The 22,244-nt window shown below is 54.7% G+C and overlaps 2 protein-coding genes across 3 annotated transcripts in view; both read right to left on the bottom strand.

Annotated features, from left to right (window-relative positions):
- Window positions 1-708: 708 nt before the first annotated feature.
- On the bottom strand, window positions 709-12,861 carry LOC116546119 (ethanolamine kinase 2). Its single transcript, XM_032272460.1, has 5 exons — window positions 12,268-12,861; window positions 10,492-10,751; window positions 7,468-7,590; window positions 2,426-2,568; window positions 709-1,169 (listed from the first exon to the last, which is right to left on the bottom strand). Exons 1-5 carry the CDS (start codon window positions 12,523-12,525, stop codon window positions 1,036-1,038), a joined length of 918 nt encoding a protein of 305 aa, XP_032128351.1. The 5' UTR covers window positions 12,526-12,861; the 3' UTR covers window positions 709-1,035.
- Window positions 12,862-15,482: 2,621 nt separating this feature from the next.
- LOC116546120 (renin) overlaps window positions 15,483-22,244 on the bottom strand; it is a 21,623-nt gene continuing 14,861 nt past the window's right edge. Inside the window, exons 4-10 of one of the 2 annotated variants that reach the window (XM_032272461.1) lie at window positions 21,532-21,650; window positions 20,356-20,552; window positions 18,012-18,020; window positions 17,329-17,448; window positions 16,854-16,995; window positions 16,483-16,581; window positions 15,483-15,844 (exon numbers count right to left, since the gene is read on the bottom strand). In XM_032272461.1, coding sequence (XP_032128352.1) covers window positions 15,683-15,844; window positions 16,483-16,581; window positions 16,854-16,995; window positions 17,329-17,448; window positions 18,012-18,020; window positions 20,356-20,552; window positions 21,532-21,650 — 848 coding nt within the window. In that variant the 3' untranslated portion in view covers window positions 15,483-15,682. The remainder of the gene's footprint in view (window positions 15,845-16,482; window positions 16,582-16,853; window positions 16,996-17,328; window positions 17,449-18,011; window positions 18,021-20,355; window positions 20,553-21,531; window positions 21,651-22,244) is intronic. The other variant, XM_032272462.1, reaches the window with a different exon arrangement.

Consider the following 22,244-nt stretch of genomic DNA (forward strand, 5'->3'; position numbering starts at 1 on the left):
TGTGTGTGTGTGTGTGTGTGTGTGTGTGTGTGTGTGTGTGTGTGTGTATCTCATATCAACACTATGAAGTGGGAACTATTATGATCTCCATTTTACAGGGGCACAGAGAGGGTAAATAAATTGCCCAAGGGTCACACAGCCAGTAAGCAGCAAAGCCAGGAACTGAACTAAGGGAGTCAAATTACATAGCACATACTTAGATTCTACTTAGATGATTCTCATCAGGCTACCAGGCAAACAGCTGCTTGCAGCTTGTTCTGTTCCTTATCTGTATGGAAGGCCCCCATGTACAACTTCGCCAGTCGCACTGGGCATAAAGGAGCTTGGACAAAGGAGTGGAGGCTGGAGTCATCCTGTGCTGTGGCAGCCAAGCCACAGCAATTGTCTGTGTCCACCCGGAGGAAGGGGTCTTTTTCTAATTTGTGTACCAAGCTGAGTATCTTCAGGGATCCTACAGAGGTCACATTTGCTTAGTTGGTACCAAAGTGCCATATGGGCTAAGAGAGGTCTGCCCTGTGTATGTCAGTCCTGGTTCCCCAACGAGACTTGGAATTCTCTAAAAGCAGGCTGTGCCTTAACCACTCAAGCTGTGATATTTTGGAGGACAAAAGCTATCTAGCCTCTACCCTCCAAGTACAGAACCACTTCTGGCCCTCCCCATGCCCCGGCCCTGGTCCCCATCATAAACAGGGTGCTTTGAACATCGGCCAAATATAGTCCCGTATTGCCTAATGACAGGGATACCTTCTGAGAAACGCACCATTGGGTGACTTTGTGTGATCATCACAGAGTGTACGTACACAACCTAGACGGACAGCCTACTACACACCCAGGCTACACGGTACAGCCTGTGGCTCCTGGACTATAAAGCTGTACAGTATGTCACTGTACTGAATACTGTAGGTAACTATAACACAGTGCTAAGTAGTTCTTCATCTAAACATATCTAAACATAGAAAAGGTACAGTAAAAATATGGTACCTGTTACCACAAACATACAGTAGTCTCATAGGACCACCATCTACATGCGGTCAGTCATTGACACGTCGCTACGCAGCACGTGACGGTAGCAATGCCCCTCTCACCTGCAAACTCATTGAAATGGTTGCCGATGTCAAAAGCTTGGTAGTTGTAGCCAGCATATTCATAGTCAATGAACCGCACGTGACCTATGAAACAGAGGACAGTCGATGAGCGTTGGCCCAGGAGATCTGGAAACTGGCCTGGTCAAGCTTCCACTGACCTCTGGGATGCACCCACTGACCAATGCCGGCCTCTGCAGCAATCCTGCCAACCCCATCGCTGCGGCAGTCTTCTAAGCTACTTCCTTCCATCCTTCTATCTGCCCTTCCCAGCTCCCAGTGTCCCTCTCACACAGCTGGATCTTCAGGCTCTCCTCATCTGAAGACATCTGTCCTCAGCAAGGCTAAGGATCAGGAATACAGCTAAGTATTAATACGCCCTGGAGTGATGCTCTCAGCAGCAACATCAGGAGATATGCTGGTGTCTCTCTCCTCTCTCCCCGCTCCCCCCCAACTCTCCCCTACCCCCCTCCTTCCCTGAAGGCTCAGGACAGCCACAGTGTTCTCAGAAGTCCAGAATTGTCAGGAGTAATGGCTTAAGTGCCCTAGTATTGAGGACCTCCGCAAACCATGATTTTGAGTTCTTTCTTGGCACAGATTTTTTTTTTTTTAAATAGGGTCTTACTCTGTCACCCAGGCTGGAGTGTAGTGGCTCCATCACTGCAACCTCCACCTCCCAGGCTTAAGTGATCCTCCTGTCTCAGCCTCCTGAGCAGATAGGATTATAGGTATGCACCACCATACTGGGCAAAGTTTTGTGTATTTTTTTGGTAGACACGGGGTTTCACCACATTGCCTGGGCTGGTCTTGAATTCCTGGGCTTAAGCAATCCACATGCCTTGGCCTCCCAAACTGTTGGGATTATAGGCATGAGCCACTGTGCCCAGCCCTTGGCACGGATTTTTCAAAGTGGGAAATTTTTATTTGCTTTTCCCCTTCCCTCCTACAAATTAACTTAAGACCTAAATCTGCCAGGCGCAGTGGCGCGTGCCTGTAGTCCCAGCTACTCAGGAGGCTGAGATGGGAGGATCGCTTGAGCCCAGGAGTTCTGGGCTGTAGTGCGCTATGCCGATCGGGTGTCCGCACTAAGTTCAGCATCAGTATGGTGACCTCCCGGGAATGGGGGACCACCAGGTTGCCTAAGGAGGGGTGAACCAGCCCAGGTCTGAAACGGAGCAGGTCAAAACTCCCGTGCTGATCAGTAGTGGGACTGCACCTGTGAATAGCCACTGCACTCCAGCCTGGGCAACATAATGAGACCCCGTTTCTTAAAAAATAAAAATAAAAATAAAGACCTAAATGCAGGTCTCCTTTTGCTTGTCCCAGGGCCAGAGAAGCCATACCTTTGGTGCTGTCATAGATGATGTTCTTGCAGAGCAGATCATTGTGACAAAACACCACAGGGGACTCCAGCTGGGACAGATGCTCCTTCAGCCAGGCCAGCTCCCGTTCCAACACCTCCACCTTAGGGACCTCTGCAGAAAGGCTGGGCAGTGGCAAAAAAAAGGTAGCCAGTGAAGGGAGGGCGGATAGACAGGGAGGTGCTTGGCCTCAAGAGCCCTGAGTGCGAGCCTCATCACTCCCTCCGTCTTACTGCAGGGGACCCTGGGAAAACGGCCGGTCTCTCAGACCTTCACTTTTATCATCTGTAAAATGGCACTGAGGCTTCCTGTCCATCTGACTTCTCTGGTTACACTAGGAAGCTGATTAAGACATGGGCATCAAAGCATGAGGCAGGGCATAAAAGTCGCTGGCTGAGGGCATCCCTGCTACTTTGTGAAAGGGACAGGAGGGTAAGGAAGGAGACACAGGGAAAGGACAGGGCCAGCGAGAACAAGTGTCCAGACTTGGGGATTCCAGAATAAGAGAGAGCAAGGGCAACGGGAGCAGTGGGGAGGGATGCAAAACAGACCCGCTCTTAGGATGCTGGGAAAACTCGCCAGGAGGAGGTGCCGCTGCCTGTCGAGACTCTCCCACAAGCTCCTCCCTGGGAGGAAGAGCAGGGCCCTGGCAGGGAGCTGGAGCAATGGAGCTCTGTTGAGGAGGCAGAAGTATGTCCTGGTGTGCCCCCGCTCACCCCAGCAGCTCACCGTGTCACAGGTAGAAGGGACCAGAGAGACGGGCTGCTCTAACCCTCTCTTCTCTTTTTTCTTTTTAATTAAAATCTTCTTAATCCTAGGACTTTTTGGTCTAACCTGTCATCTCACAGACAGACCATCGGCTCATATGAGAAAGCGAACAGAGAACTATTTTTTTTTTTTTTGAGACAGAGTCTCGTTCTGTTATCCAGGCTGGAGTGCAGTGGCGTGGTCTTGGCTCACTGCACCGCCTCCCGAATTCAAGCAATTCTCTGCCTCAGCCTCCCAAGTAGCTGAGATTACAGGTGCCCGCCACCATGCCCGGCTAATTTTTGTATTTTCAAAATAATACAAGTAAGGGTGGGCTTTCGCCATCTTGGCCAGGCTGATCTTGAACTCCTGACCTCGTGATCCACCTGCCTTGGCCTCCCAAAGTGTTGGGATTACAGGCGTGAGCCACCATGCCCGGCCACAAAGAGCTTCTTTAGTTCACTCCTATATTGTTAAAGGAATGCTAACGCCTTCAATGAGAGCATGCTTGCTTTGTGGGCTCCCCAGTGACTCATCCCTTCTACCTTGAGTTATGAGTACGTGTTCCCTGGTCCCAGACCCCTGCCAGACCATGCACAGGCAACTTGGCAGCATGAACAAAGATGCATGGGTCCACCTCTCCTTCTGAACCACCCCCAACCCATGCACCCAGCAGTCCTTCCTGCTGAAAGAAACACATGTTGGGGAATGAAGAAACCAGCCAATCAATCAAATTAAAGGCCACGTGGAAGTCTGATGAGGATGTGCTGTCCTCGTGTGCTCTGAACTTTTGTCCCCAGGAGGCACACAGGTCTGTGTACACTGAAAAGGCCAAACACTTACCGCAGTCCTTAAAAACCTAGAACCACCAATGGGCAGAGAGGAGGAGGCTGGGCTTTGATCTCCATTCCCGTGTCACCTGTTTGTGTTTCTCTGTTCAGGGCAGCAAGAGCACGTAGAGGAGGATAAGAATGAGACTGGCCCTCTCTCACTTTCTCACAGGACAGACCAATTGCTCCCTAACCCAGCCCAGAGGCCAGAACACGAGGAAGAGTATTCAGTGACTGAGGCACCCCTCTGTCCCCACCAGGGAAGGAAGAGAGGACAGGCTCCCTTCCAGGCTTTGAGAAGGTCAAAGCTAAAGAAGATCTGAGGTTGGCCGGGCACGGTGGCTCACACCTGTAATCCCAGCACTCTGGGAGGCTGAGGTGGGCAGATCATGAGGTCAGGAGTTCGAGACCAGCCTGGCCAACATAGTGAAATGCCATCTCTAATAAACATACAAAAAAAAAAAATTAGCTGGGCGTGGTAGTGGGCACTTGTAATCCCAGCTACTCGGGTGGCTAAGGCAGGAGAATCTCTTGAACCTGGGAGGTGGAGGTAGTGGTGAGCTGAGAATGTACCACTGCACTCCAGCCTGGGTGACAGTGCGAGACTCTGTCTCAAAAAAAAAAAAAAAAAAAGATCTGAGGTCATCTAGTCCAGCCCCATGGGGAAACTGAGGCTCAGGGAAGGAAAGAGGCTTCCTCCCAGCCTCCAGACATCTCTTGCACTGCTGGGTCCTCTACTTCCTTGTCTAAGGAAAGCAGTCCTTGGCCTGTCCAAGGATTCAAATTGAATAGAGTCTTCTAATTGTGAAGGCTGTGTACTCTCTCTGAAGGCCTGGGTGCCCTTCAGAGGCTCTGCAAAGGCCTCTTTGAGTCCAAGGAGTCCGCTGGGAGGAGTGATATGGGGGAGGCCTCCCCCACGCTTCCTGGAGTTTATCTGTGTCGACAGGTCTGCATAAGATATGTTTCAGTCTTGACTCTCCTTAAGAAGGTACCTTTTAAGATTCCTTTTTTTTTCTTAGACTGACCATCAAAAGAGAAGAATTGGGAGGGCTCCTTTGATTTGCTCAGGTCCCAAACTGAAAAACATGGCTCTGACATCCAAGATGCCTGCTGCTGTGTCCCTGACCTCAACCTAACCCCCACCCTGCCCACCCCAAGGCCATGAAGATGGTTACTGTGGGAACAGTCCTGGCCTTCCGTCTCCCCAGGGCCTCCCTCACTGCTCCGCTTCCCTCTCCTGAGCACTTGAAACATCGCCAGCTTTGCTACCTTCAGTCCCGCCACCATGGGGCTCTTTCAAGGCTGTGGGATTGGCAGAAGAGTAACCACCACCGCATCCCAGAAACACTGCCCAGGAAAAACTGCTCCTCCTGCTCCTCTGCCCCAGACTCAGCAGGAGGGTGAGGAAGGGGCTGCAGGTCTCTTAGGGAAGACTTGGGGTTCCTCCTGATACTGGGACTGCTGCCTGGCCAGTCTCCACTCCACTGTCAGGATCTGGGCAGGCAAGAGTACTTTCTCCCCACAAGGCTTTTCTAAGAGTCAAGTCCTCCCAAAGATCTGCTCCAGCCAACCTCATCTACTCGTCACTCATAAGCAAACCCCGCTCCAGCCATCTCCTCCAGTTGGAGTAGCCTCCCTGCTCATTTCTGCCACGCCACCTCTGCCAAGACAACTTCCCCGGGTTCTCCCACCACCAGCATACATTACACACCCTGGCTTCTTGTGCATCTGTGCATGGCCGTGCCCTGTATACCCAGATGGCTCTTAAGCTCTTTGAGGGCAGGGCCAATGTCACATTCATTTTTAAATTGTTTTAAATCCCAGTCAATCAATGTCTGTGAAATGAAGGACTGAATAATCCAGGGTTATTAGGCAATGCCTGGAGCTCCAGGTGCTTATCTTGTCTAAATGATTGCTCATCGAGGCTCTGCTTTTGGGCAGTCAGGCAGCTTAGGGCATGGATCATCCCCTAAAGAGGCTCAAAGAAGTTAAGCAACTTGATTTGTTCAAGGTTCAAAGGTGTGACAGGAGCAAAGGGATTGGGCCAGCTCTCCTCCAGGGATTACTCCCTCCCAATAACGTTACCCCTGAAGGTCACACAGTGGCAGCACCGTCAAAGGAAGCTGTAGTATTCAGGACCATGTCTGAGCACCAGAGGCCTGGCTCTAGTTCCCGAACTGCCACTGATCAGCGACCCTGGGCAAGTCCCATCCCCTCCCTGGGCCTCGGTTTTCCATCGGTCAAATAAAAGCTGTGGGCTGAAGGATTGGAAGGACCTGTTCTCTGTGAACTGTTCTAGCCCTGAGGGAAAAGGAAGTCCTTGTCCCAGAGAGAATATCTGACATACAAGGTCTGAACGTGGTCAAAGAGAGGGCAGGCCTGGGCCACCATGGACAAACAGTCCCAACACAGAGCCTGGTAAGCATAGCGTGGGAGGATGCGGATACAGTCATGCATGTGGGTGACAGAGACATACTCAAATGGGGATGGAGTTCATTATTATCTTGTCATCTTAGAAGAGGGAAGACACATCCTTCCCCCTAAACCTCTTCTGCACCCTGCTCCCATGAACATTTGGAACATGGGTGATAGCCAATCCCAGCAAGGAGTGTGAAGGAATCAGAGACTCACTCCTGCCTTTTATTTGGAGGATGGAAGGCAAGACACCAGTCTTTCCTCCAGGCCTCCATCTTTTCCTCGGCACTCAGGGTGTGTTGAGGAGTCAGGTGTCTAAAGGTTTACAGGACTCTCAGGTTGCTGGTCCAAGCGCTTAAGGGAAAACTCAGGGAACCCTGTCTTCCCTGGGGAAAGGCAATGTCAGGTTGGGGGTCTACCTCCTTTCTTGGGAAGAGCAGTGAGGGAAGCAGCAAGCTGTCAGTCTGAGCAAGGTGGGGGCACAGTCCCCAAAGGCACATGGGGACAAGAAAGGTCTTAGGAAGTAGCAGGAACCTTGATGTCCCAAGGGCTTGTCAGCTGATGAGTTGAGTTCCTCTGACGCTAAGTTCAGTCCCACCTCATTCTGAGGGCCCTGCCCTGCTCATGGTTCAGAAGGCAGGGCAAGTGGAAACAGCCCTGGGCTGAGAAACAGAAGCCCTGCCTCTCACAAGCCCTGTAACACTGGACCAAGCTCAGTCTCAGCTTCAGCATCCGCTAAGTAAAATGGGGAAACGTCCCCAACCCTGGTCCCTGCCACAATCAGAGAGTCAAGGAGAAATGAGCACACCAGTATAAAACTGCTCATCTAAGCTCCTGAGATTTAATCAAAGGGCCCAACTCTGCTTGGAGACAGAGGCTTAGCAACTAGGACTGAAGGGACTGCAGGGGAAACTCCCCAGCCCCCTCCCAGGACCTGGGTCCTTAAACCTCCTGGAAGGGTGGGCTGAAACCAAAAGTATGGGGAAGGGGGATCACATTAAGGCAGCCTTGGACCCCCCCAGATCTTTGTACCTGGGGTTGATCTCGTTCTTCACAAGCGTGAAATAATTGTGCATCTTGTGCCAGAGAGTGGGCTTGGGCAGGCTGCCGTTGGCGTGGATAGTATGAATCTTTGCCATTTCTAAGGCGATTAACCTACAGCAGGGAACAGGAAGAGTAGAGCATCAGTGCTGGGACATGCCCTCCCCACTCATCCCCTCCTGGCCCACCACGGCACTAGCCAGAGGGCCAAGGATGGGATCATTGCAAGTCCCTTAGGAGCACAGGTCCCACAGAAGGAAGGTCTCGGCAGAAGGAAGGAAAATAAATTAAGACCGCAGCTTGGTAGCAGCTCCCTTTCCAGTGTCAGGCTGGGGCTGCCTCAGGGAGCAGAAGGGTAGAGCAGTGGGCTGTTGGTCACAGGTCAGTGGCCTTGCCTTACCCCAGTGTACCCACGGCTACCCCTGAGAACAGAGGGGCACTTGGGGGGTGGGGGTGGGGCAGCTTCTCCTCCCCCTGGACTCTGACCCATCCTCTCAGGGTACGTGAACATAGATCACTTTGCACCAAGAGATCGGGGGTGGTGATGCCAGGCAGGGAAGAAATGCCTGCCTCTTATCAGCCTGGCCAAGGTGGGGAGGAAAACAGACTGGCTCAGGGCAGCCCCTTCCTCGGCTATGGGGAGTTAATGCTGGCGGCTGAGTGCCAAGGACGCAAAACAAACCAGCGTTCTATTTTCAAGTTCTCCTGTGGACATTATCCAAGGTCTCAGGAGAGGAGTGGGTGGTAGGGAAGGTTGCTGGGAGAAGGTGGGGGTGAGTGGAAGGCTGACCAGTCAGAGAAGGAGGGCCTTGATAAGGACCCCATCGCCAGAGGCCCTGTGTCCCATCTGGGCCCTCCCAGTCCCCTGCCAGTCCTCCCTTCTGCAGCCCCACCCCCCAACCGTCTGCTAAGCCTCCAACAGTCAGCTTCCTTCCAACATACAGCCTCTGCCTGTTGCTCGAAAAACAATCACTGGGAAAGACAACAAAGGCATTGGCTGTTTGAAACCTTGTTACCAAGCTGTTTCATGGACATCCTCTCTCTTGCCAGGCTCTGGAAAGAGACAGGCTATATCCTACTGGGATAACAGAGCAGTTTTGGGGTTCCTCTGGAAGTCCCCAAGGCCCCCACCTCCTAAAGGGTAGAGGAGACAAGGGGCGGGGCAGCAACCACGTGGGTGAGAGAGGAAGGCTGTGCTTTCTTTCAGAGGCCAGAGCCCTGGGGCAGAAGAAGGGAACCCACCAGGGTTTGGGCAAGGCAGGGAAACAGACCTGAGACTCAGGCCTTCCCTTCCCAAAGGAAGATTCGGAACAGAGCATGAACAGAGCGTTTTCTTGAATATCAATAGGGCTGTTGTCTGGAATAGCAATGAAAGTAACCTCAACACTCAGCATTTTCATGCTGCAAAGCCTCAGCAAGCCGAGGCTGGGGGTGGGGTTCAAGGGAACATGTAGAGGGGTGGCTCCTGGAGGCCTTCCCCGAAGACATCCACCTTCACCCAGAGAAATGATGGTCTATCCTGGGAAAATCATCAAGGAAGGGCCTACCTCCTACACCTATCCCAATTTCTGGCTCTCCCCCAGATGCCATATTCTTCTTCTTAGGGAATCTAAATCTAGCTTCAATCTTCTTGACAATGGTAATTGTTTTCATGAGAGGATGAGTGACAGCCTCGGATACATAGAGGCGGAGGGATCCTGGGAGTGGTGAGACCTGCCGATATCCGAGCTTATTTGCCCAGACTGAGGGAGCGCTGGGAGGAGTGCAGTGGCAGAAGTCAGGACAGGGTCCCCTGTACCCTGCTGTGGCTTCACATTTCTAGTCTGGGTACTTTTGGACCTGTTCAGCTAGAACCTGCAAACACCCTTGCATAGGTTTGTATGCCTCACACCCTCAAGATACACACATACACACAGCTACAATACATAACTGAAATATGCCACCCGACCAGCAGCTTAGGAGCATGAGGGTGGAGGGGCTCTCAGATCCTCTTCTTCTGAGTCCCTGCAAGGCATACACAAACAGAGCCACATGCACTTGGGGTTACGTGGGTGGCAGGTGATGAAGCAAAGAAGCTTCTTGCTCTACCCACAGGTGTACTTGTTTCCCCTCAGTAAGTGAGGCCTCCTTCCCTTGGATTAGCCTGGGCAGACGCCAAGGCTCCTAGGCAGGCCCCTGTGCCCCTGTCCCAGTGGCAGGAGTAAACTCCAGCCTGCCTTGGGCCTCACTCAAGTCAGTGCCCTCCATGTGGGTCGTGACATTGGAGGGAGGAAGGAGGACACTGCTTGCCACCCTTGTTCTGGCACAGAGGAGAGGGAGATACTAGGGATCCTTCTTTGGTCCTCCCCCTTTCTAGGCTCTAGGGCATCCCCAAGGCTTGAAGGAAAAGTCCAGTTCCTGGGCCCACCACATCCAAGCATTTACTGGGAGGGGTTCCCCAGGAGCCACAGGTTGTTGTGAGCCTTTGAAAGGAGGCCTTGACAGTTCCCCAAACCTGGGTTCCCACCTCTTTAGGGAGCCCGGAAGGAGCTCAGACTGGCAGGAGAGGTAGCATCTCCCTGGGCTGGTAAACCATGCTCACCCTGGATAGGGCCCATTTTCCTTGACAAACTGAGACAGAGGTAGAACGCCCTGAGTGCCCTGGGGATCTGGCTCAGATTTAGTTTCTAAGGCTCTGAGATGTTTCCAGGTCAGACTTGGAGTGGGCAGAGGTTTGAGGTACGTTACCAGGAAGCAGACCTCTGCTGCATTTAGGGAACCAGGTCCTCTGGTCCCATCCTCATGACAATTTTTCCTTTCCTCCCCCAGAACCCATCCTTCTAGCAGACACCGCTTAAAATCCATGGAAAGCTATAGCCGTTCTCTGCCGAGCAATGCATATAAACATGCATTTTTTATGTAATTTCAGGGAACTCACAGATCTTACAAGTCTCCACTACGGACCCCACATGCCAAAGATTTCCAAGCCCAAGGCCTGAAGAATAGTAGAGACAGAGGCCCTGGCACCCTCCTCACCTGAAAAGCCGGGGCTCACGGATGTGCTCAGGCCCCAGAGCCACACCCTGCATGTACTCATAGCACAGCCCGTTCTGGAAGGTGCAGTAGAGTTTGGGGGCACAGCCATGTGCTCGCAGCAGCTGGAAGTTTCTGACTTCATTCTCCCGGTCCACCAGCAGCTCCGTCCGCTCCCCATAGACCCGGACCAGCACACAGTCCTGCATGTCCTCCTCCACGTAGCAGGCCACCAGCTTGTTGGTGATGCCATCCGTGAAGCGCTGGCATGGGGAGAGGGCAGTGCGTGGGTGGGGGTGGGACAGGGTCCCTCTGGTCTCTCCCCAAGGCTCTGTAGCTCCTGCAGGAGGTGCTCATTTGAATGCTGAGCACAACCACCCCAAGCCCCCAGTGCTTTAGCCAAGTCACTCATGCTCCACTCTGTCCCCAACCTTTGGGGTCTCCAGTCTCTATAGAGTTCAAGAAAAAAAAAATGTAGCTTGGGTTCAGCTTCCACACACTCCTGGGTCTGCCTCTAGTGAATGGGATTTGGCAGTGGAAAAATTTCCACACTACTTGGGAGGCAAAGGCCCCCTCCCGCTCCTTACCCTCCATCCCAGCACCAAAAGAAACCCCATGGACCAGAATGTGGCAGGGGAGGGCTGGGAGTTGTCCAGAACAGAACATCCTGACCAGCTGCCTCTCACCTTGTGCCAGGCAGTGGGGTCTGCTCTACCTCGTGCCCCATCCAGTGGCAGAGGTACAAGGAGGGCACTAAGGTTGGCACCCATCCCAGGACTTTAGTGGTCAGAGGTCCTGACCGGAAAAGGCAGGAGACAACTGAGCTGTGAGCAAGGTTCTCTGGACAGCAGGGTGATAAGGAGAAAGGAATCATGGATTTATGGGGCACAATGGGACAGAGCTGGGAGGGCCTTAGAGGTCATCTGAACCAATTCTAGGTAGGGAAACTGAGGCAGGAGAGGGGAGGGCAGATGGCATGTTATGTCAGTGCTGGAATTAACCTCAGGCCTGCTTGATGCTTTGCCAGTCTTACACCAAACTGGACCTTTTATTTTGAAAATGCTACTCCCTCCCCAGGGCTGGGGGGGGTCTGTCAGCCTCCACACTTCGTTTAGAACCTCTCCACAACTTTGCCCCCACCCCACCCCAGAATGCCCACTGCATGGAGCCGCTGTGAGAGTGGGTTCAGTGGATGGCTCTGTCCACAGATGTGTCCCGGGACCTGTGGCCAGCTGGCGCTGGGGAAGATGGCCTGTGTTGGGGGGTGCTGGGCCTGAGCCTGCAGCTATGGTGAGGGGCTGGGTGCTAGCTGGAATTCCACAGGGTGGCTCCAGGGACTCATAGAGGCAGCTCAGAGCCTGTAGGATTTGCCCCCACCATGGGGTGGGGCAGAAATGTATGCGTGCGTTGGGGGGGGTCTCTTAAAAGTTCACGCCTCCTCAGGTTTCAGAGCTGGCTGTATACGCGCTTCTGGGCAGCAAGGGGCACCAGCACCCAGCGCCAGGGGGTGCGGCTCGCAAACGACATTGGGCGGGTGGCCACCCAGCGTGCCCAAGAGCCCCACGAGGAGGGGGGCGTGTGCAGGGCCGAGGGAGGTGTAAGCCTAGTTTTGCTTAGGGACGAAACAGATCCATACACAAACCACGTTCCAAACCTTTCTTGCGCAGCAGCCGTGCACCCCTGGGACCGACACCCCGGAAGGATGGGAGGACTGGGTCCCCGCATCCTCGTGGCAGCCCCGGCAGGGCCCCATCCTCGGCCCCGAGCCCACTCCACTACCTTGGTCCGAACTTGCTCAGGCTTCCAATGCGGCCGCAGCTCCTGGATGAGGCGCAGGGCCCCGGGAAGGATGTCGTCCGGGTCCACGGAAATGCCGAAGTACGCGACGGCGGCGGCCCTCGGGGGGCCCGGCGGCTCCCGGCCGCCGGCGCTGGCCGCCGCCTTCTCCTCCATGCCCCATGAGCACTGCGGGCAAGGCGTGTGCCTCCTCAGGTGAAAGGACGCGCGCGGCGGAGGGGCCGAAGGGGGCACAGCCATTCCCAGCAGCCCCACCCCCTCGGAGCCGCGGCCGACGCTAGCCCCGGCGGGGGGGCCCGGCGAGGGAGTGGGAGGGGTAGAGGAGGGGCCAGGGGAAGTCCATGACTCAGGCGCGAGCTGCCCGCTTCGATCGCCCGCTCGCGGCCCGCCGCCCACCGCCGACCCCGGAGCGCCGCGGCCCGCCGCGATTGTGACATCACGGGCGGCGGCCCGCGGGAACGCCCCCGGCCCGCCCCTGCCCCGGCCCGCGGGCCGCTGGGGAGCGCAGCCAGCCAACGCCGGCAGCTGCGGCCGCCGCTACCTGGAGCGCGGGGTGGGGGCGGGGGCGACGCCCCCTAGGGGGCCCCGGCGCCCGGTGACGCCGGGGGTGGGGCCTCCGCTGGCTCCGCCCCGCCCGGGTCCCCGCCGAGGCTCGCTTCCCGGCCTCCGACGCAGGGAGACTCCTGCTCTCTCCCGGTAGCCTGGGGGAGGAGGCTGGGGAGGGCTCGTTCTGCGCCCCCACCTCATCCTGGAATGGAGAGATCCGCTGCTCCCGCGACGTCAGCTTGGGCTCGCCCCTCTGTGCCCCTGCTCCCTGCCCCCACCCTGTCCCCGGACCCCAGGAAATGACTCTGCAGGGGCGACCCCTGCTGCATCTCAAAGGTGCTTCCCTGCAGAGAGCCCCCTCAGGCAACCTCCCATCCCCAACAGAAACACACTCCGTGGAGAGGGGACATTGGGTGATGGCGTTGGGATGTGTGCCAGTCCAGCAGACTGTGCTGTCCCCTGGCAGGCCACTGAGCAGCCAGGACGTTGGAGTGTTTGGGCACATCCTGGGCAGGAGTTGGGGCAAGACTGAGTTAAAGCCTCCCTCCCATCCTGAGCGTGTGAATGGGGCTGGGTAGTTAGGCCAGTGGGTATCCCTGAGCCCAGTGCTTTGCTGGGCATTCGGGGTGTGAAGTGGACAGACCCTGCCCACGTCCCGGGAGGAGAACTAAAGGCCTGGCGCAGCTACAAGGCCAAAGCAAGGCGTGGTGTTGGCTGGGGGTGGGAAGGAAGGGGAAGGGGTGACAAGGTGTCTGGGGAAGGGTTGCTGTGGGGAGGAGCCTGGAGAGAGGCCAGGCCGGCTCCAAGTCCCTCTACTAGCCAGACTCTCCTTTGGTCATTCTCTGCCACCTCCTGAGCAGGGCTCTGTTGGCTGCCGGCCCTATTTGCTATAGTGAGGCCTCAGGGATCTCACTAGTCACCATCCCTCACTGCCCCACCCAGAAAAGCACCTTCAGAGAAGGGGCCCTTTGCTATTTCCCCAGTTACCTCTTTGGTCTATCCCGGCACCTCTCAGCCACAAGGCTCCTATGCTTACTGCTGTCCAGAATCCAGCTCTGCCTAACACAACTTCTGCAATGATAGAAATGTTCTATATCTGTGCTGTCCAGTGCAGTGACCAGTAGCCGCATTGATTTTATTCGATTTTAATTATTTTTAATTTTAGTGTAAATAGCCACATGCGACTGCCATATTGGACAGTGAAGGAGATATGGGGTCGTGCCTGCCTTCTGAAGGTCATGGAGCCCCGGGATGGAGCTAGAAAACACCCTGGCCTCCAACACTTCCTTTGCAGTGAGAAAGCACAGCTACACAGGGCAAGAGAACATGGAGAATCAGTGGGAGTCCAGGGTCCTGACGCCCAGGGGTCGTTGGCTCTGCACAGGGACTCTTGCAGGGACTCTAGAGGTACTGAGGGCCTGGTTGGGCCATTCAGTGCCTCACGATTTTCTGTCAAAAGAGAGGTGAGCAACTGTGGTGAAGAGAGATGCCTTCCGTGGCTCCAGGTGGTTGCTGATTTCTCATTTCCCGAGTTACACATGCCCCCAGACAGCCCAGTAATAAGGGTGAGAAAAGAGACTTCAGCCTGAGGAGTCTGGGTGGATGGGATGGAGGATAGTAGTGTGTGTGTGCGCCTGTGTGCTTGTGCACGTGGCCCTGAACCAGGGTGTGTGAAGCACTGTACTTGTGACAGTACCCACTGCTTGTGATAAAGTGGAAAGCCCCCAGGACCCGGTTCAGACGGACTGGGTTCCAGTCTTGATTCTTCACTATCTTTCAGTATTCTTTACAACTTGATTCTTTTTTTTTTTTTTTTTTTTTTTAGGCAGAGTCTTGCGCTGTCACCAGGCACCAGGCTGGAGTGCAGTGGCGCGATCTTGGCTCACTGCAACCTCTGCCTCCCAGGTTCAAGCAATTCTCCTGCCTCAGCCTCCAAAGTAGCTGGGACTACAGGCACACGCCACCACGCCCAGCTAATTTTTGTATTTTTATTAGAGACGGGGTTTCACCATGTTGGCCAGGATGGTCTCCATCTCTTGACCTTGTAATCCGCCTGCCTCGGCCTCCCAAAGTGCTGGGATTACAGGCGTGAGCCACCACGCCCAGCCACTACTTGATTCTTGACTGAGTAATCTTGGGCAAGGCCTTCCATTCTCTGGGCCTCAGTTTCCCCACCTGTAAAGTGGAAGTATTGCCCGGATCTCTGGTGTTCTATGGTTTTAGGTGGTAGTGCCTTAGACTGCCTGTGTAAATGGCTACATGGGGCAGGGGGAGGGGCAGCAAGGAGAGTGGAGGGGAGTTTTGCAGGGACAAGAGGTAGGGCTGACTAGCTCCGGAGAGCAGAGTCTGAACTCAGAGCTGGCTTCTGTGAGCTGGGAGAACTTTCTGACCTACGGTCTACTGCCACAGCAGTAGCCTTGGTCCCTGAGGGACTAAAGGGGGCTTGGTGCTGGCTCTCTTCAGGCTTCCCACCCGAGGTTGTGTAAACAGCTCCACCTGAGTCCTGTTGATGGCCGATGGATGGCATCATCCCTGCACACAGGAACCTGTGGACAGCGCGAATGTGTACCTCGTCCGTGTCACTTTTCTGTCCGTAAGTGATCACGCAGCCCCTCCCTCCATCCTAAACCCTAGTGAACCCAGATGCAACAGGCTGTGAACATGAAGTCTTTATTCTGTTTGTCTTCAAAGCAGGGAAGGGCTGGTGCAGGGGTCAGGGCACGCCTCCAGCAGGAGCTCCATACCGGGTGCCTCCAGGTGACAGCATAAGCCCAGGCAGAGGGGCATCCCAGAGAGTGTTCCAGCTCTGGGCCGGGGCTGAAGGCAGGGCCTGCCTGGGCAGCAGAGGGCCTCAGCGGGCCAAGGCGAAGCCAATGCGATTATTACGACGATCAAACTCTGTGTAGAACTTTCGGATAAAGGTGGCGCCCAGGGCCCAGGTGGGTCCAGTGGGTGGTGGGATATCCATGGCGTGGATGGCCAGTGTGCACAGCTTTTTACTACTGTAGGATTCCTGCAGGAAGGAGGAGAGTTTTTCCTTACCCAGCACCTGAACATTCTCCTGTCACCTTGCCTGACCCCAGCAGCTGTCTTCAGTCACATCGCCCCTTCTCGCCCCCTCTCCCCGAGCCACACGGAGCCTCCCTCACTTCTTGGCCGTTTTGCTCCATCGTGGACTGTACCACTCCTGCATTTAGGTCCTTTGCTAGATGCCAGGCAAACAATGCATCAGGCACCATACTTCCTATAGGAGGCCACAGTTCGCCTTAGCTTCTGAACCTAGACAAGCTCTTCAACTTCTCTAAGCCTATTGATGACGAAAAGAGGATCTGAATGTAGGAGCCTAAGATTACCGGGAGCATTTGATGAGAAAATGGAGATGAGGGAACAGGCCCAGTGATTCCCAAACATGGCCACACATTGGAATCACCCGGGGAGACCAAGCCCCAGGTACCACTCCTAGAGGTTCTGATTTAATAGGTAGGGGATGTGGCCCCGGTACCAGGTTTTTTCAGAGCTCTCCAGGTGACATGCACAGCCAAGTTTGCGAACTATGGTTCTAACATGATCCGAGCGTTGTAATCTTTCCTCCTTTGGGGGTCTCTGTCCAGCCTTCCTCCCTGCCACTGAGGGGGCCCTCTCGAACCTCACCTGAAATACATAGTCCGCGCTGGTGAGCGTGTATTCTTTGCCTCCCAGGTGGAAAGAGATGTCGGGGAGTGTAGGGCCCTCGTTACACTTCACGACATACTGTGGTGGGGGGCAAAGGGAGCCTTCTTGAGTGCGGAAGGCATCTCAGCAGACAAGGGGTCCTGTACTGGCGGCCTGGACTCTCTGCTGGAGAGGGCTGGGCACAGTGCCCCTCTCCATGGGTGACGGGCCACACGTGTGGAGAGTGTGAGGCGAACAAGCGAAGGCCTGAGATGGCCTCATTTGGGACCTCATGCTGCCTGGGGGATTTGTGAGCGAAGACCAGGTGGCACTCCCCCCACCCGCAGCACCTTCCCTCTTTGGCTTCTTACATCAAACAGCCTCTTCTTGGCCCCCAAGGCCTCCATGAGCTTCTCTATGGAGCTGGTAGAGCCTGAGATGTAGGATGCACCGGTGTCCACCAGTGCCAGGCAGCCGTCCTCACAGAGCAAGGTGGATGACCCCACAGACACCCTGGGGGAGGCCACAGTCGGTCAGACACACAGAAGGCCGATGGGGCACCTCCAGGCTGCATGTCCTTCCTGAGTGCGGGTGGATGGGTGGAGACCGCGCTGGTGGCCCATTGAGGCAGTGAGTGGAGGGGGGAAGGTACTGTCACCCTCCACTGCTTCCCAGGTCCCTCCCTTCTCTGTTCCCCAGGCTGGACAGAGCAGGCAGAGAGCAAATGGTGGCTGTGCTTAAGAAGTGGCTGCATTGGAAAGAGGGCAGGTTGCCCCTTCCCCACCCTCCCCAACCCCAGTGACAACAGCAATTTTTGGAGCCTGGGGAGTGTTGAGGATTTCTGACCCCTTCATTGGAATCTGCCAGAGGCCAGTCCTGATGAGGTTGATATAGTGGAAATTCCCTTCATAATGCTGTGGGTCGCTGCCTCCCAGCACAATCTGTCCTCCCAGCGATTGGGAATTCCTAAAGGAAAGATCAGAAGCTCTTGGAAACCCATAACCTTCAGGACCCAGGGACTCAGGCAATCGAGGAAAGTTGGGCAAGGGTGCAGGGCAGAACAGAAGGCTCTAGGGCAGTGGCATGTGGGACAGCCAGCCAGCTCGGACTGCTGCTGGGGAGCACGCAGGCCCTACTGCTTCCCTGCCTTTCTTGTACCTCTCCAAACCCAACCAGAGGGTGTTCCAGGGTAGTCCAGCTGTGCCCCAAAAAGCGTCCCCAGAGAGGTCACAGAAAAGGAGCAGGTCCAAGGACAGCGAGTGGATTGAGAAAGACACAAATGGACGCCCCTCACTTGGGGTTGGGTTGCTGCTGATTGAGCAGTGCTTGGGAGGGGATCCTGGGGTGGCTGTTGGGTGTGGGGTGGGTGGGGGGTATGGAGAGAGCTGGAGGAGGGACAGAGAACTTCGGGATCTAGCGGAGGCTGGGCTTGCTGATGCGAGTTGTGGGCCGGTGGTATGTGTGATTCTAGGTCAGGTGCTCAGGGAATACTGGAAGGTCACAGCCATGTGGGAGTCCTTTCTCCTTACTCGGAATCTCTGCAGAGAAAGAGAGACAGCAGAAAGGAAGCTTCATTTTACGCAAGCCTCATCAGCCCTGCTGTCTGGCAGGGTGGGTGTTAGGTACTCTTTTCGCTCTTCAGGCAATGGAGTCACCAAGAGGTGAAGTCTCCTGCCTGAAGTTACCGAGGCCGTGAGTGAACAAGTGTGGCACTGGAGCCAGGCTCCTGGTGCCCAGTCTGGAGCTGATTCCCCTCGCCTTCCTTTCCTCCACGTTGCACTTGGCTCAGGGACTACCGTAGGCCTATTCTCCAGGGCATACATGTGTGTGTGACGTGTTTTTCCAGAATTCATACTAGAATTCACACATGCACAATGTGTGCATGGGTGTGTAGGTGTCCATATGTTATTTTGTGCAACTGCAGACTGCTTGTGTTTCTACAAATTCGGAATGGATGCGTATGTGCCAGCACAAATTCCCTCCTGCTCCTCTACCAACACTTCAGGATCGCTCCAGATGTTCCCTCCTTCCCACCCCAAGTTAAAGGAAGAGGCCGGCCCTCTCCTCCGAAAGCCTGGCTTCTTCCTGTCTGCTGGATCCTCCTCTCCTCCATGGCCTCCAAGTTCCGATGCCCCCACTTAGCGTCTCCTCTTTCCACATTTTTAATCTCTTTCTTTCCATTGGCTTCTTCCTCCACCTCCGGGCATCACTCGAGCATCCTCTAGCATTTTAAAACACCCACCCTTCCTCTACTGCTCTGGATCCCACCCCACACACCACCCCCATTCCCTTCCCAGTTGAATTTCCCAGGGCAGCCTGCATCTCATGACCTCCACTTCCTGACACCCACGTCTGCCTCTTAACTGCTTGTCATCTGGCCTTGTCCCCACCTCCTCTAAAACGCTCTTCTGAAGACCACCCCTGACTGCAGAGCCACCACTTGGCTTTTTCTCAAGGCCTCCCTTTCTATCACCAAATCAGAGACTCCTCTCCATTCACTCTGAGATGTCCCTGGACTCCGACCCTCTCCCCTATTCTTTTTTTTTTCTTTTTTGAGATGGAGTCTCACTCCGTTGCCCAGGCTGCAGCACAGTGGTGTGATCTCGGCTCACTGCAACCTCCGCCTCCCCTCAAGCTATTCTCCTGCCTCAGCCTCCTGAGTAGCTGGGACTACAGATGTATGCGATCACACTTGGCTAATTTTTGTATTTTCAATAGAGACGGGGCTTCACCATATTGGCCAGACTGGTCTCAAACTCCTGACCTTGTGACCCGCCCACCTCGGCCTCCCAAAGTGCTGGGATTACAGGAGTGAGCCTCTGAGCCTGACCTCCTCTTCTCTATTCTTTTTGCCACTGGTCTTGTGTTCTCACCCTTGTGATTTTTTTTTTTTTTTTTTGAGACTGGAACTCACTCTGTTGCCTTAGCTGGAGTGCAGTGGCACAATCACTGCTCACTGCAGCCTTAACTCATGGGCTCAAGAGATCCTCTTGCCTTGGCCCCCCCCAAAGTGCTGGGATTCAGTCGTGAGCCACTGCTCCCAGCCCCTCTTATCTCCAACCCATGCCATCTTCCTAAGCCCAGCAGTTTGGAGTAAAGCCCAACCCTCTGCAAGGGCTGACAATAGCTTCCCCCAGGCTGGCTGAGCTGCATATAAGCTCAGCCTAGAACTGAAAAGCGTCCGTGGTTTTCAGCACCACCCTCGCTGCCTGCCTGTGACACTCATTACGCTGGAATATGTCTTGTCTTCCCTGTTAGCCTGTAAGCGCTATGTGGGTAGAGGAGTACGGATTCTGCCTTGATCAGTATGTTCACTGCTGTACCCCCAGAGCCCACCACAGTGCTTGGCACACAGCATTTACTGAACTGATGTGTGAGCAAACAAACAAATGAGGGATCTAATGGATGACCGAAGTTGGCTGTCTCTGTGTGGGAGGAGCCACGGCCCTCACAGGCAGCGCTCCAGGTCACAGAAACACACCTTATTTTCCATCACCCCCACCTGGCATCTCCTCTTGCTCCAGAGTGGCACTGTCTATTAGAATGTCCTGCCATGCTGGGAATGTTCTCTGTCCTCACTGTCCAATTCGTAGTTACTAGCCACCACGGCTGCCGAGCATTTGACATGTGGCTAGGGCAACTAAGAGCCACCTGTTGAATGCTTAATTCATGCTTAACTGTACCTAATTAATTTAAATTTCAGTCGTGGCTTCTATATTTGCGAATGCAGCTCTAGATACAGATTAGCTGTCACCTACTTGCAAACAATTCTGGCCCAGACTCTCTTTCCACTCCCCAGCTCTTCTCCCCTCCCCTCCCCTCCCCCACCTTAGCCCCTGGTGTCCCTGGAGTCCCTGGGGTCCTGGTCCCCACCTGTTGTAGTAGAAAGAGAAGACGTCCTCTTTTAGCACCCCTTGGGAGATGATGTTGTCGAAGAGAGGGGTGACCCTGCCAATGGCCTGTTCAATGAAGCCCATGCCCACAACCCCATCGAACTCAGCCAGCATGAAGGGTAAGGCGGGCATCTCCGTGACCTCTCCAAATGTCTGCGTCACCATGATTCCACCCACCTGTGGGAGGAAGGACCAGAGGAGACCAAGCCCACTGCCCACTCCTTGGCCGGAGTCTGGTCTGGGCTTCTACACTAGGGATCCCAGGGGCACACATGCTCCAGGGTACAGAAATCAAGGTAAGAGTATTTCCTAGACCCTGCACGCACACACTCTGTGCCAATACACATCTCTGCTGTGGAGCCCAGAGAGAGCTGGAGTTGACCAGGGATTGGACAGCAGAGGTTGAGAGGGTGGTCCTGCCAAACAGCAAAAGAAAAGCTGCCTAAGCTCCCCTCCCGCTCCGCAGTGGTCTGGCTTTCATGCCCGGCCCGACTGGGTCTTGGCCTTCTCCCTTATCTTGGGCGAAGAGTTTCTCCAGCACAACCAAGCTTGCCCTTTTTCCTCCTTTATACCTGAGTTCACAGAAAAAGGGAGGGAGGCAGGAATCACCCGGATTTCCTCTCAGGTTCCATGTGTACCCCCCCGCAAGCGATGGAACAAGGGCTGAGAAACTCCAGAATGAAGAAAGGGTCAGACATGGGCCAAATGAAAAAGAAAAGCAGGCCTTGACCCAATTCCCAAGGTCAACCTCAATCGTGACCTTAAAACCTATGCCTGACCCCAAAACTCACCCTGCCCCTGCCCCTGGATTTCAGTGTAAGGTGTAGCTAAGAGCCCAGTCAGAGCTGGTGAACTTGGACAAGTGACTTGACTACAGCCGTGGGGCTCAGGACGAGCCCTGCGTTAGATAAAGTTAAGTCAGGTGCAAAAGCCTCCGTAAGTCACCCAACGGTGAGCCCGTAGCCCAGGCTTGCTCCCCCATAGGTACTGCTATTTTGCAGCTCCAGTCAGGTGCGGCAGAGCAGGGTGTTCCTCAGCTCCCCAAGCTTCAGGTGGGCCGCAGTGCACCTCCCCCCAGGTGTGGGCCCTGGAGGGTCAGGAGAGGCCTGGGAACAGAAGGGGTGGGGGGCAGATGACCTAGGGTGGCCTCACTTACAGTGATGACGTCCTGGCTCAGAAAGCCACTGACCGTTCCTGTTGAATAGCGGAGGGTGAGTTCCGTCCCGTTGTGCTTATAGCTGGAGGAATCCGAAGCATCGAAGAGCTTGTGATACGCTGGCAGGGGAACACAGGCTCGGGTTTGTCCAACAGTGGCCCAGACAGGGGGACTCAGAGGCGGGGTGCATTGTGGGTATGGCTGGTGTGGCTTAGGACTTAGATTAGATGCAGGGATGAGTGGCCCTAGGGTCAGTGGGCTTGGACTACGTGCTTCATCAGTCAAGGACTGGCTTTCTTGGGCCACCCCTCATGTGCCCAAACCTCGAGAATTTTGTCCTAAATTGAAGGAATTTAAAGTAATCACTACACTGATAGCACCAGAGAAGATGCTGCCACAGAGTAAGTGCACAATAAGAGGTTGTTGATTAAGACTAGGGACGGAATCTGGGCGTGGTGGCTCAGGCCTGTAATCCCAGCACTTTGGGAGGCTGAGGTGGGTGGGTCACCTGAAGTCAGGAGTTCGAGACCAGCCTGGCTAACATGGTGAAACCCTGTCTCTACCAAAAATACCAAAAAATTAACTGGGTATAGTGGGAGGAGCCTGTAATCCCAACTACTCAGGAGGTCGAGGCAGGAGAATCGTTTGAACCCAGGAGATGGAGGTTGCAGTGAGCCGAGATCACACCGTTGCACTCCAGCCTGGGCAACAAG

This window comes from Sapajus apella, unplaced genomic scaffold, assembly GCF_009761245.1.
Source record: "Sapajus apella isolate SASKATOON/1434 unplaced genomic scaffold, GSC_monkey_1.0 scaffold604, whole genome shotgun sequence".
In the NCBI taxonomy this organism is placed as follows: Eukaryota; Metazoa; Chordata; class Mammalia; order Primates; family Cebidae; genus Sapajus; species Sapajus apella.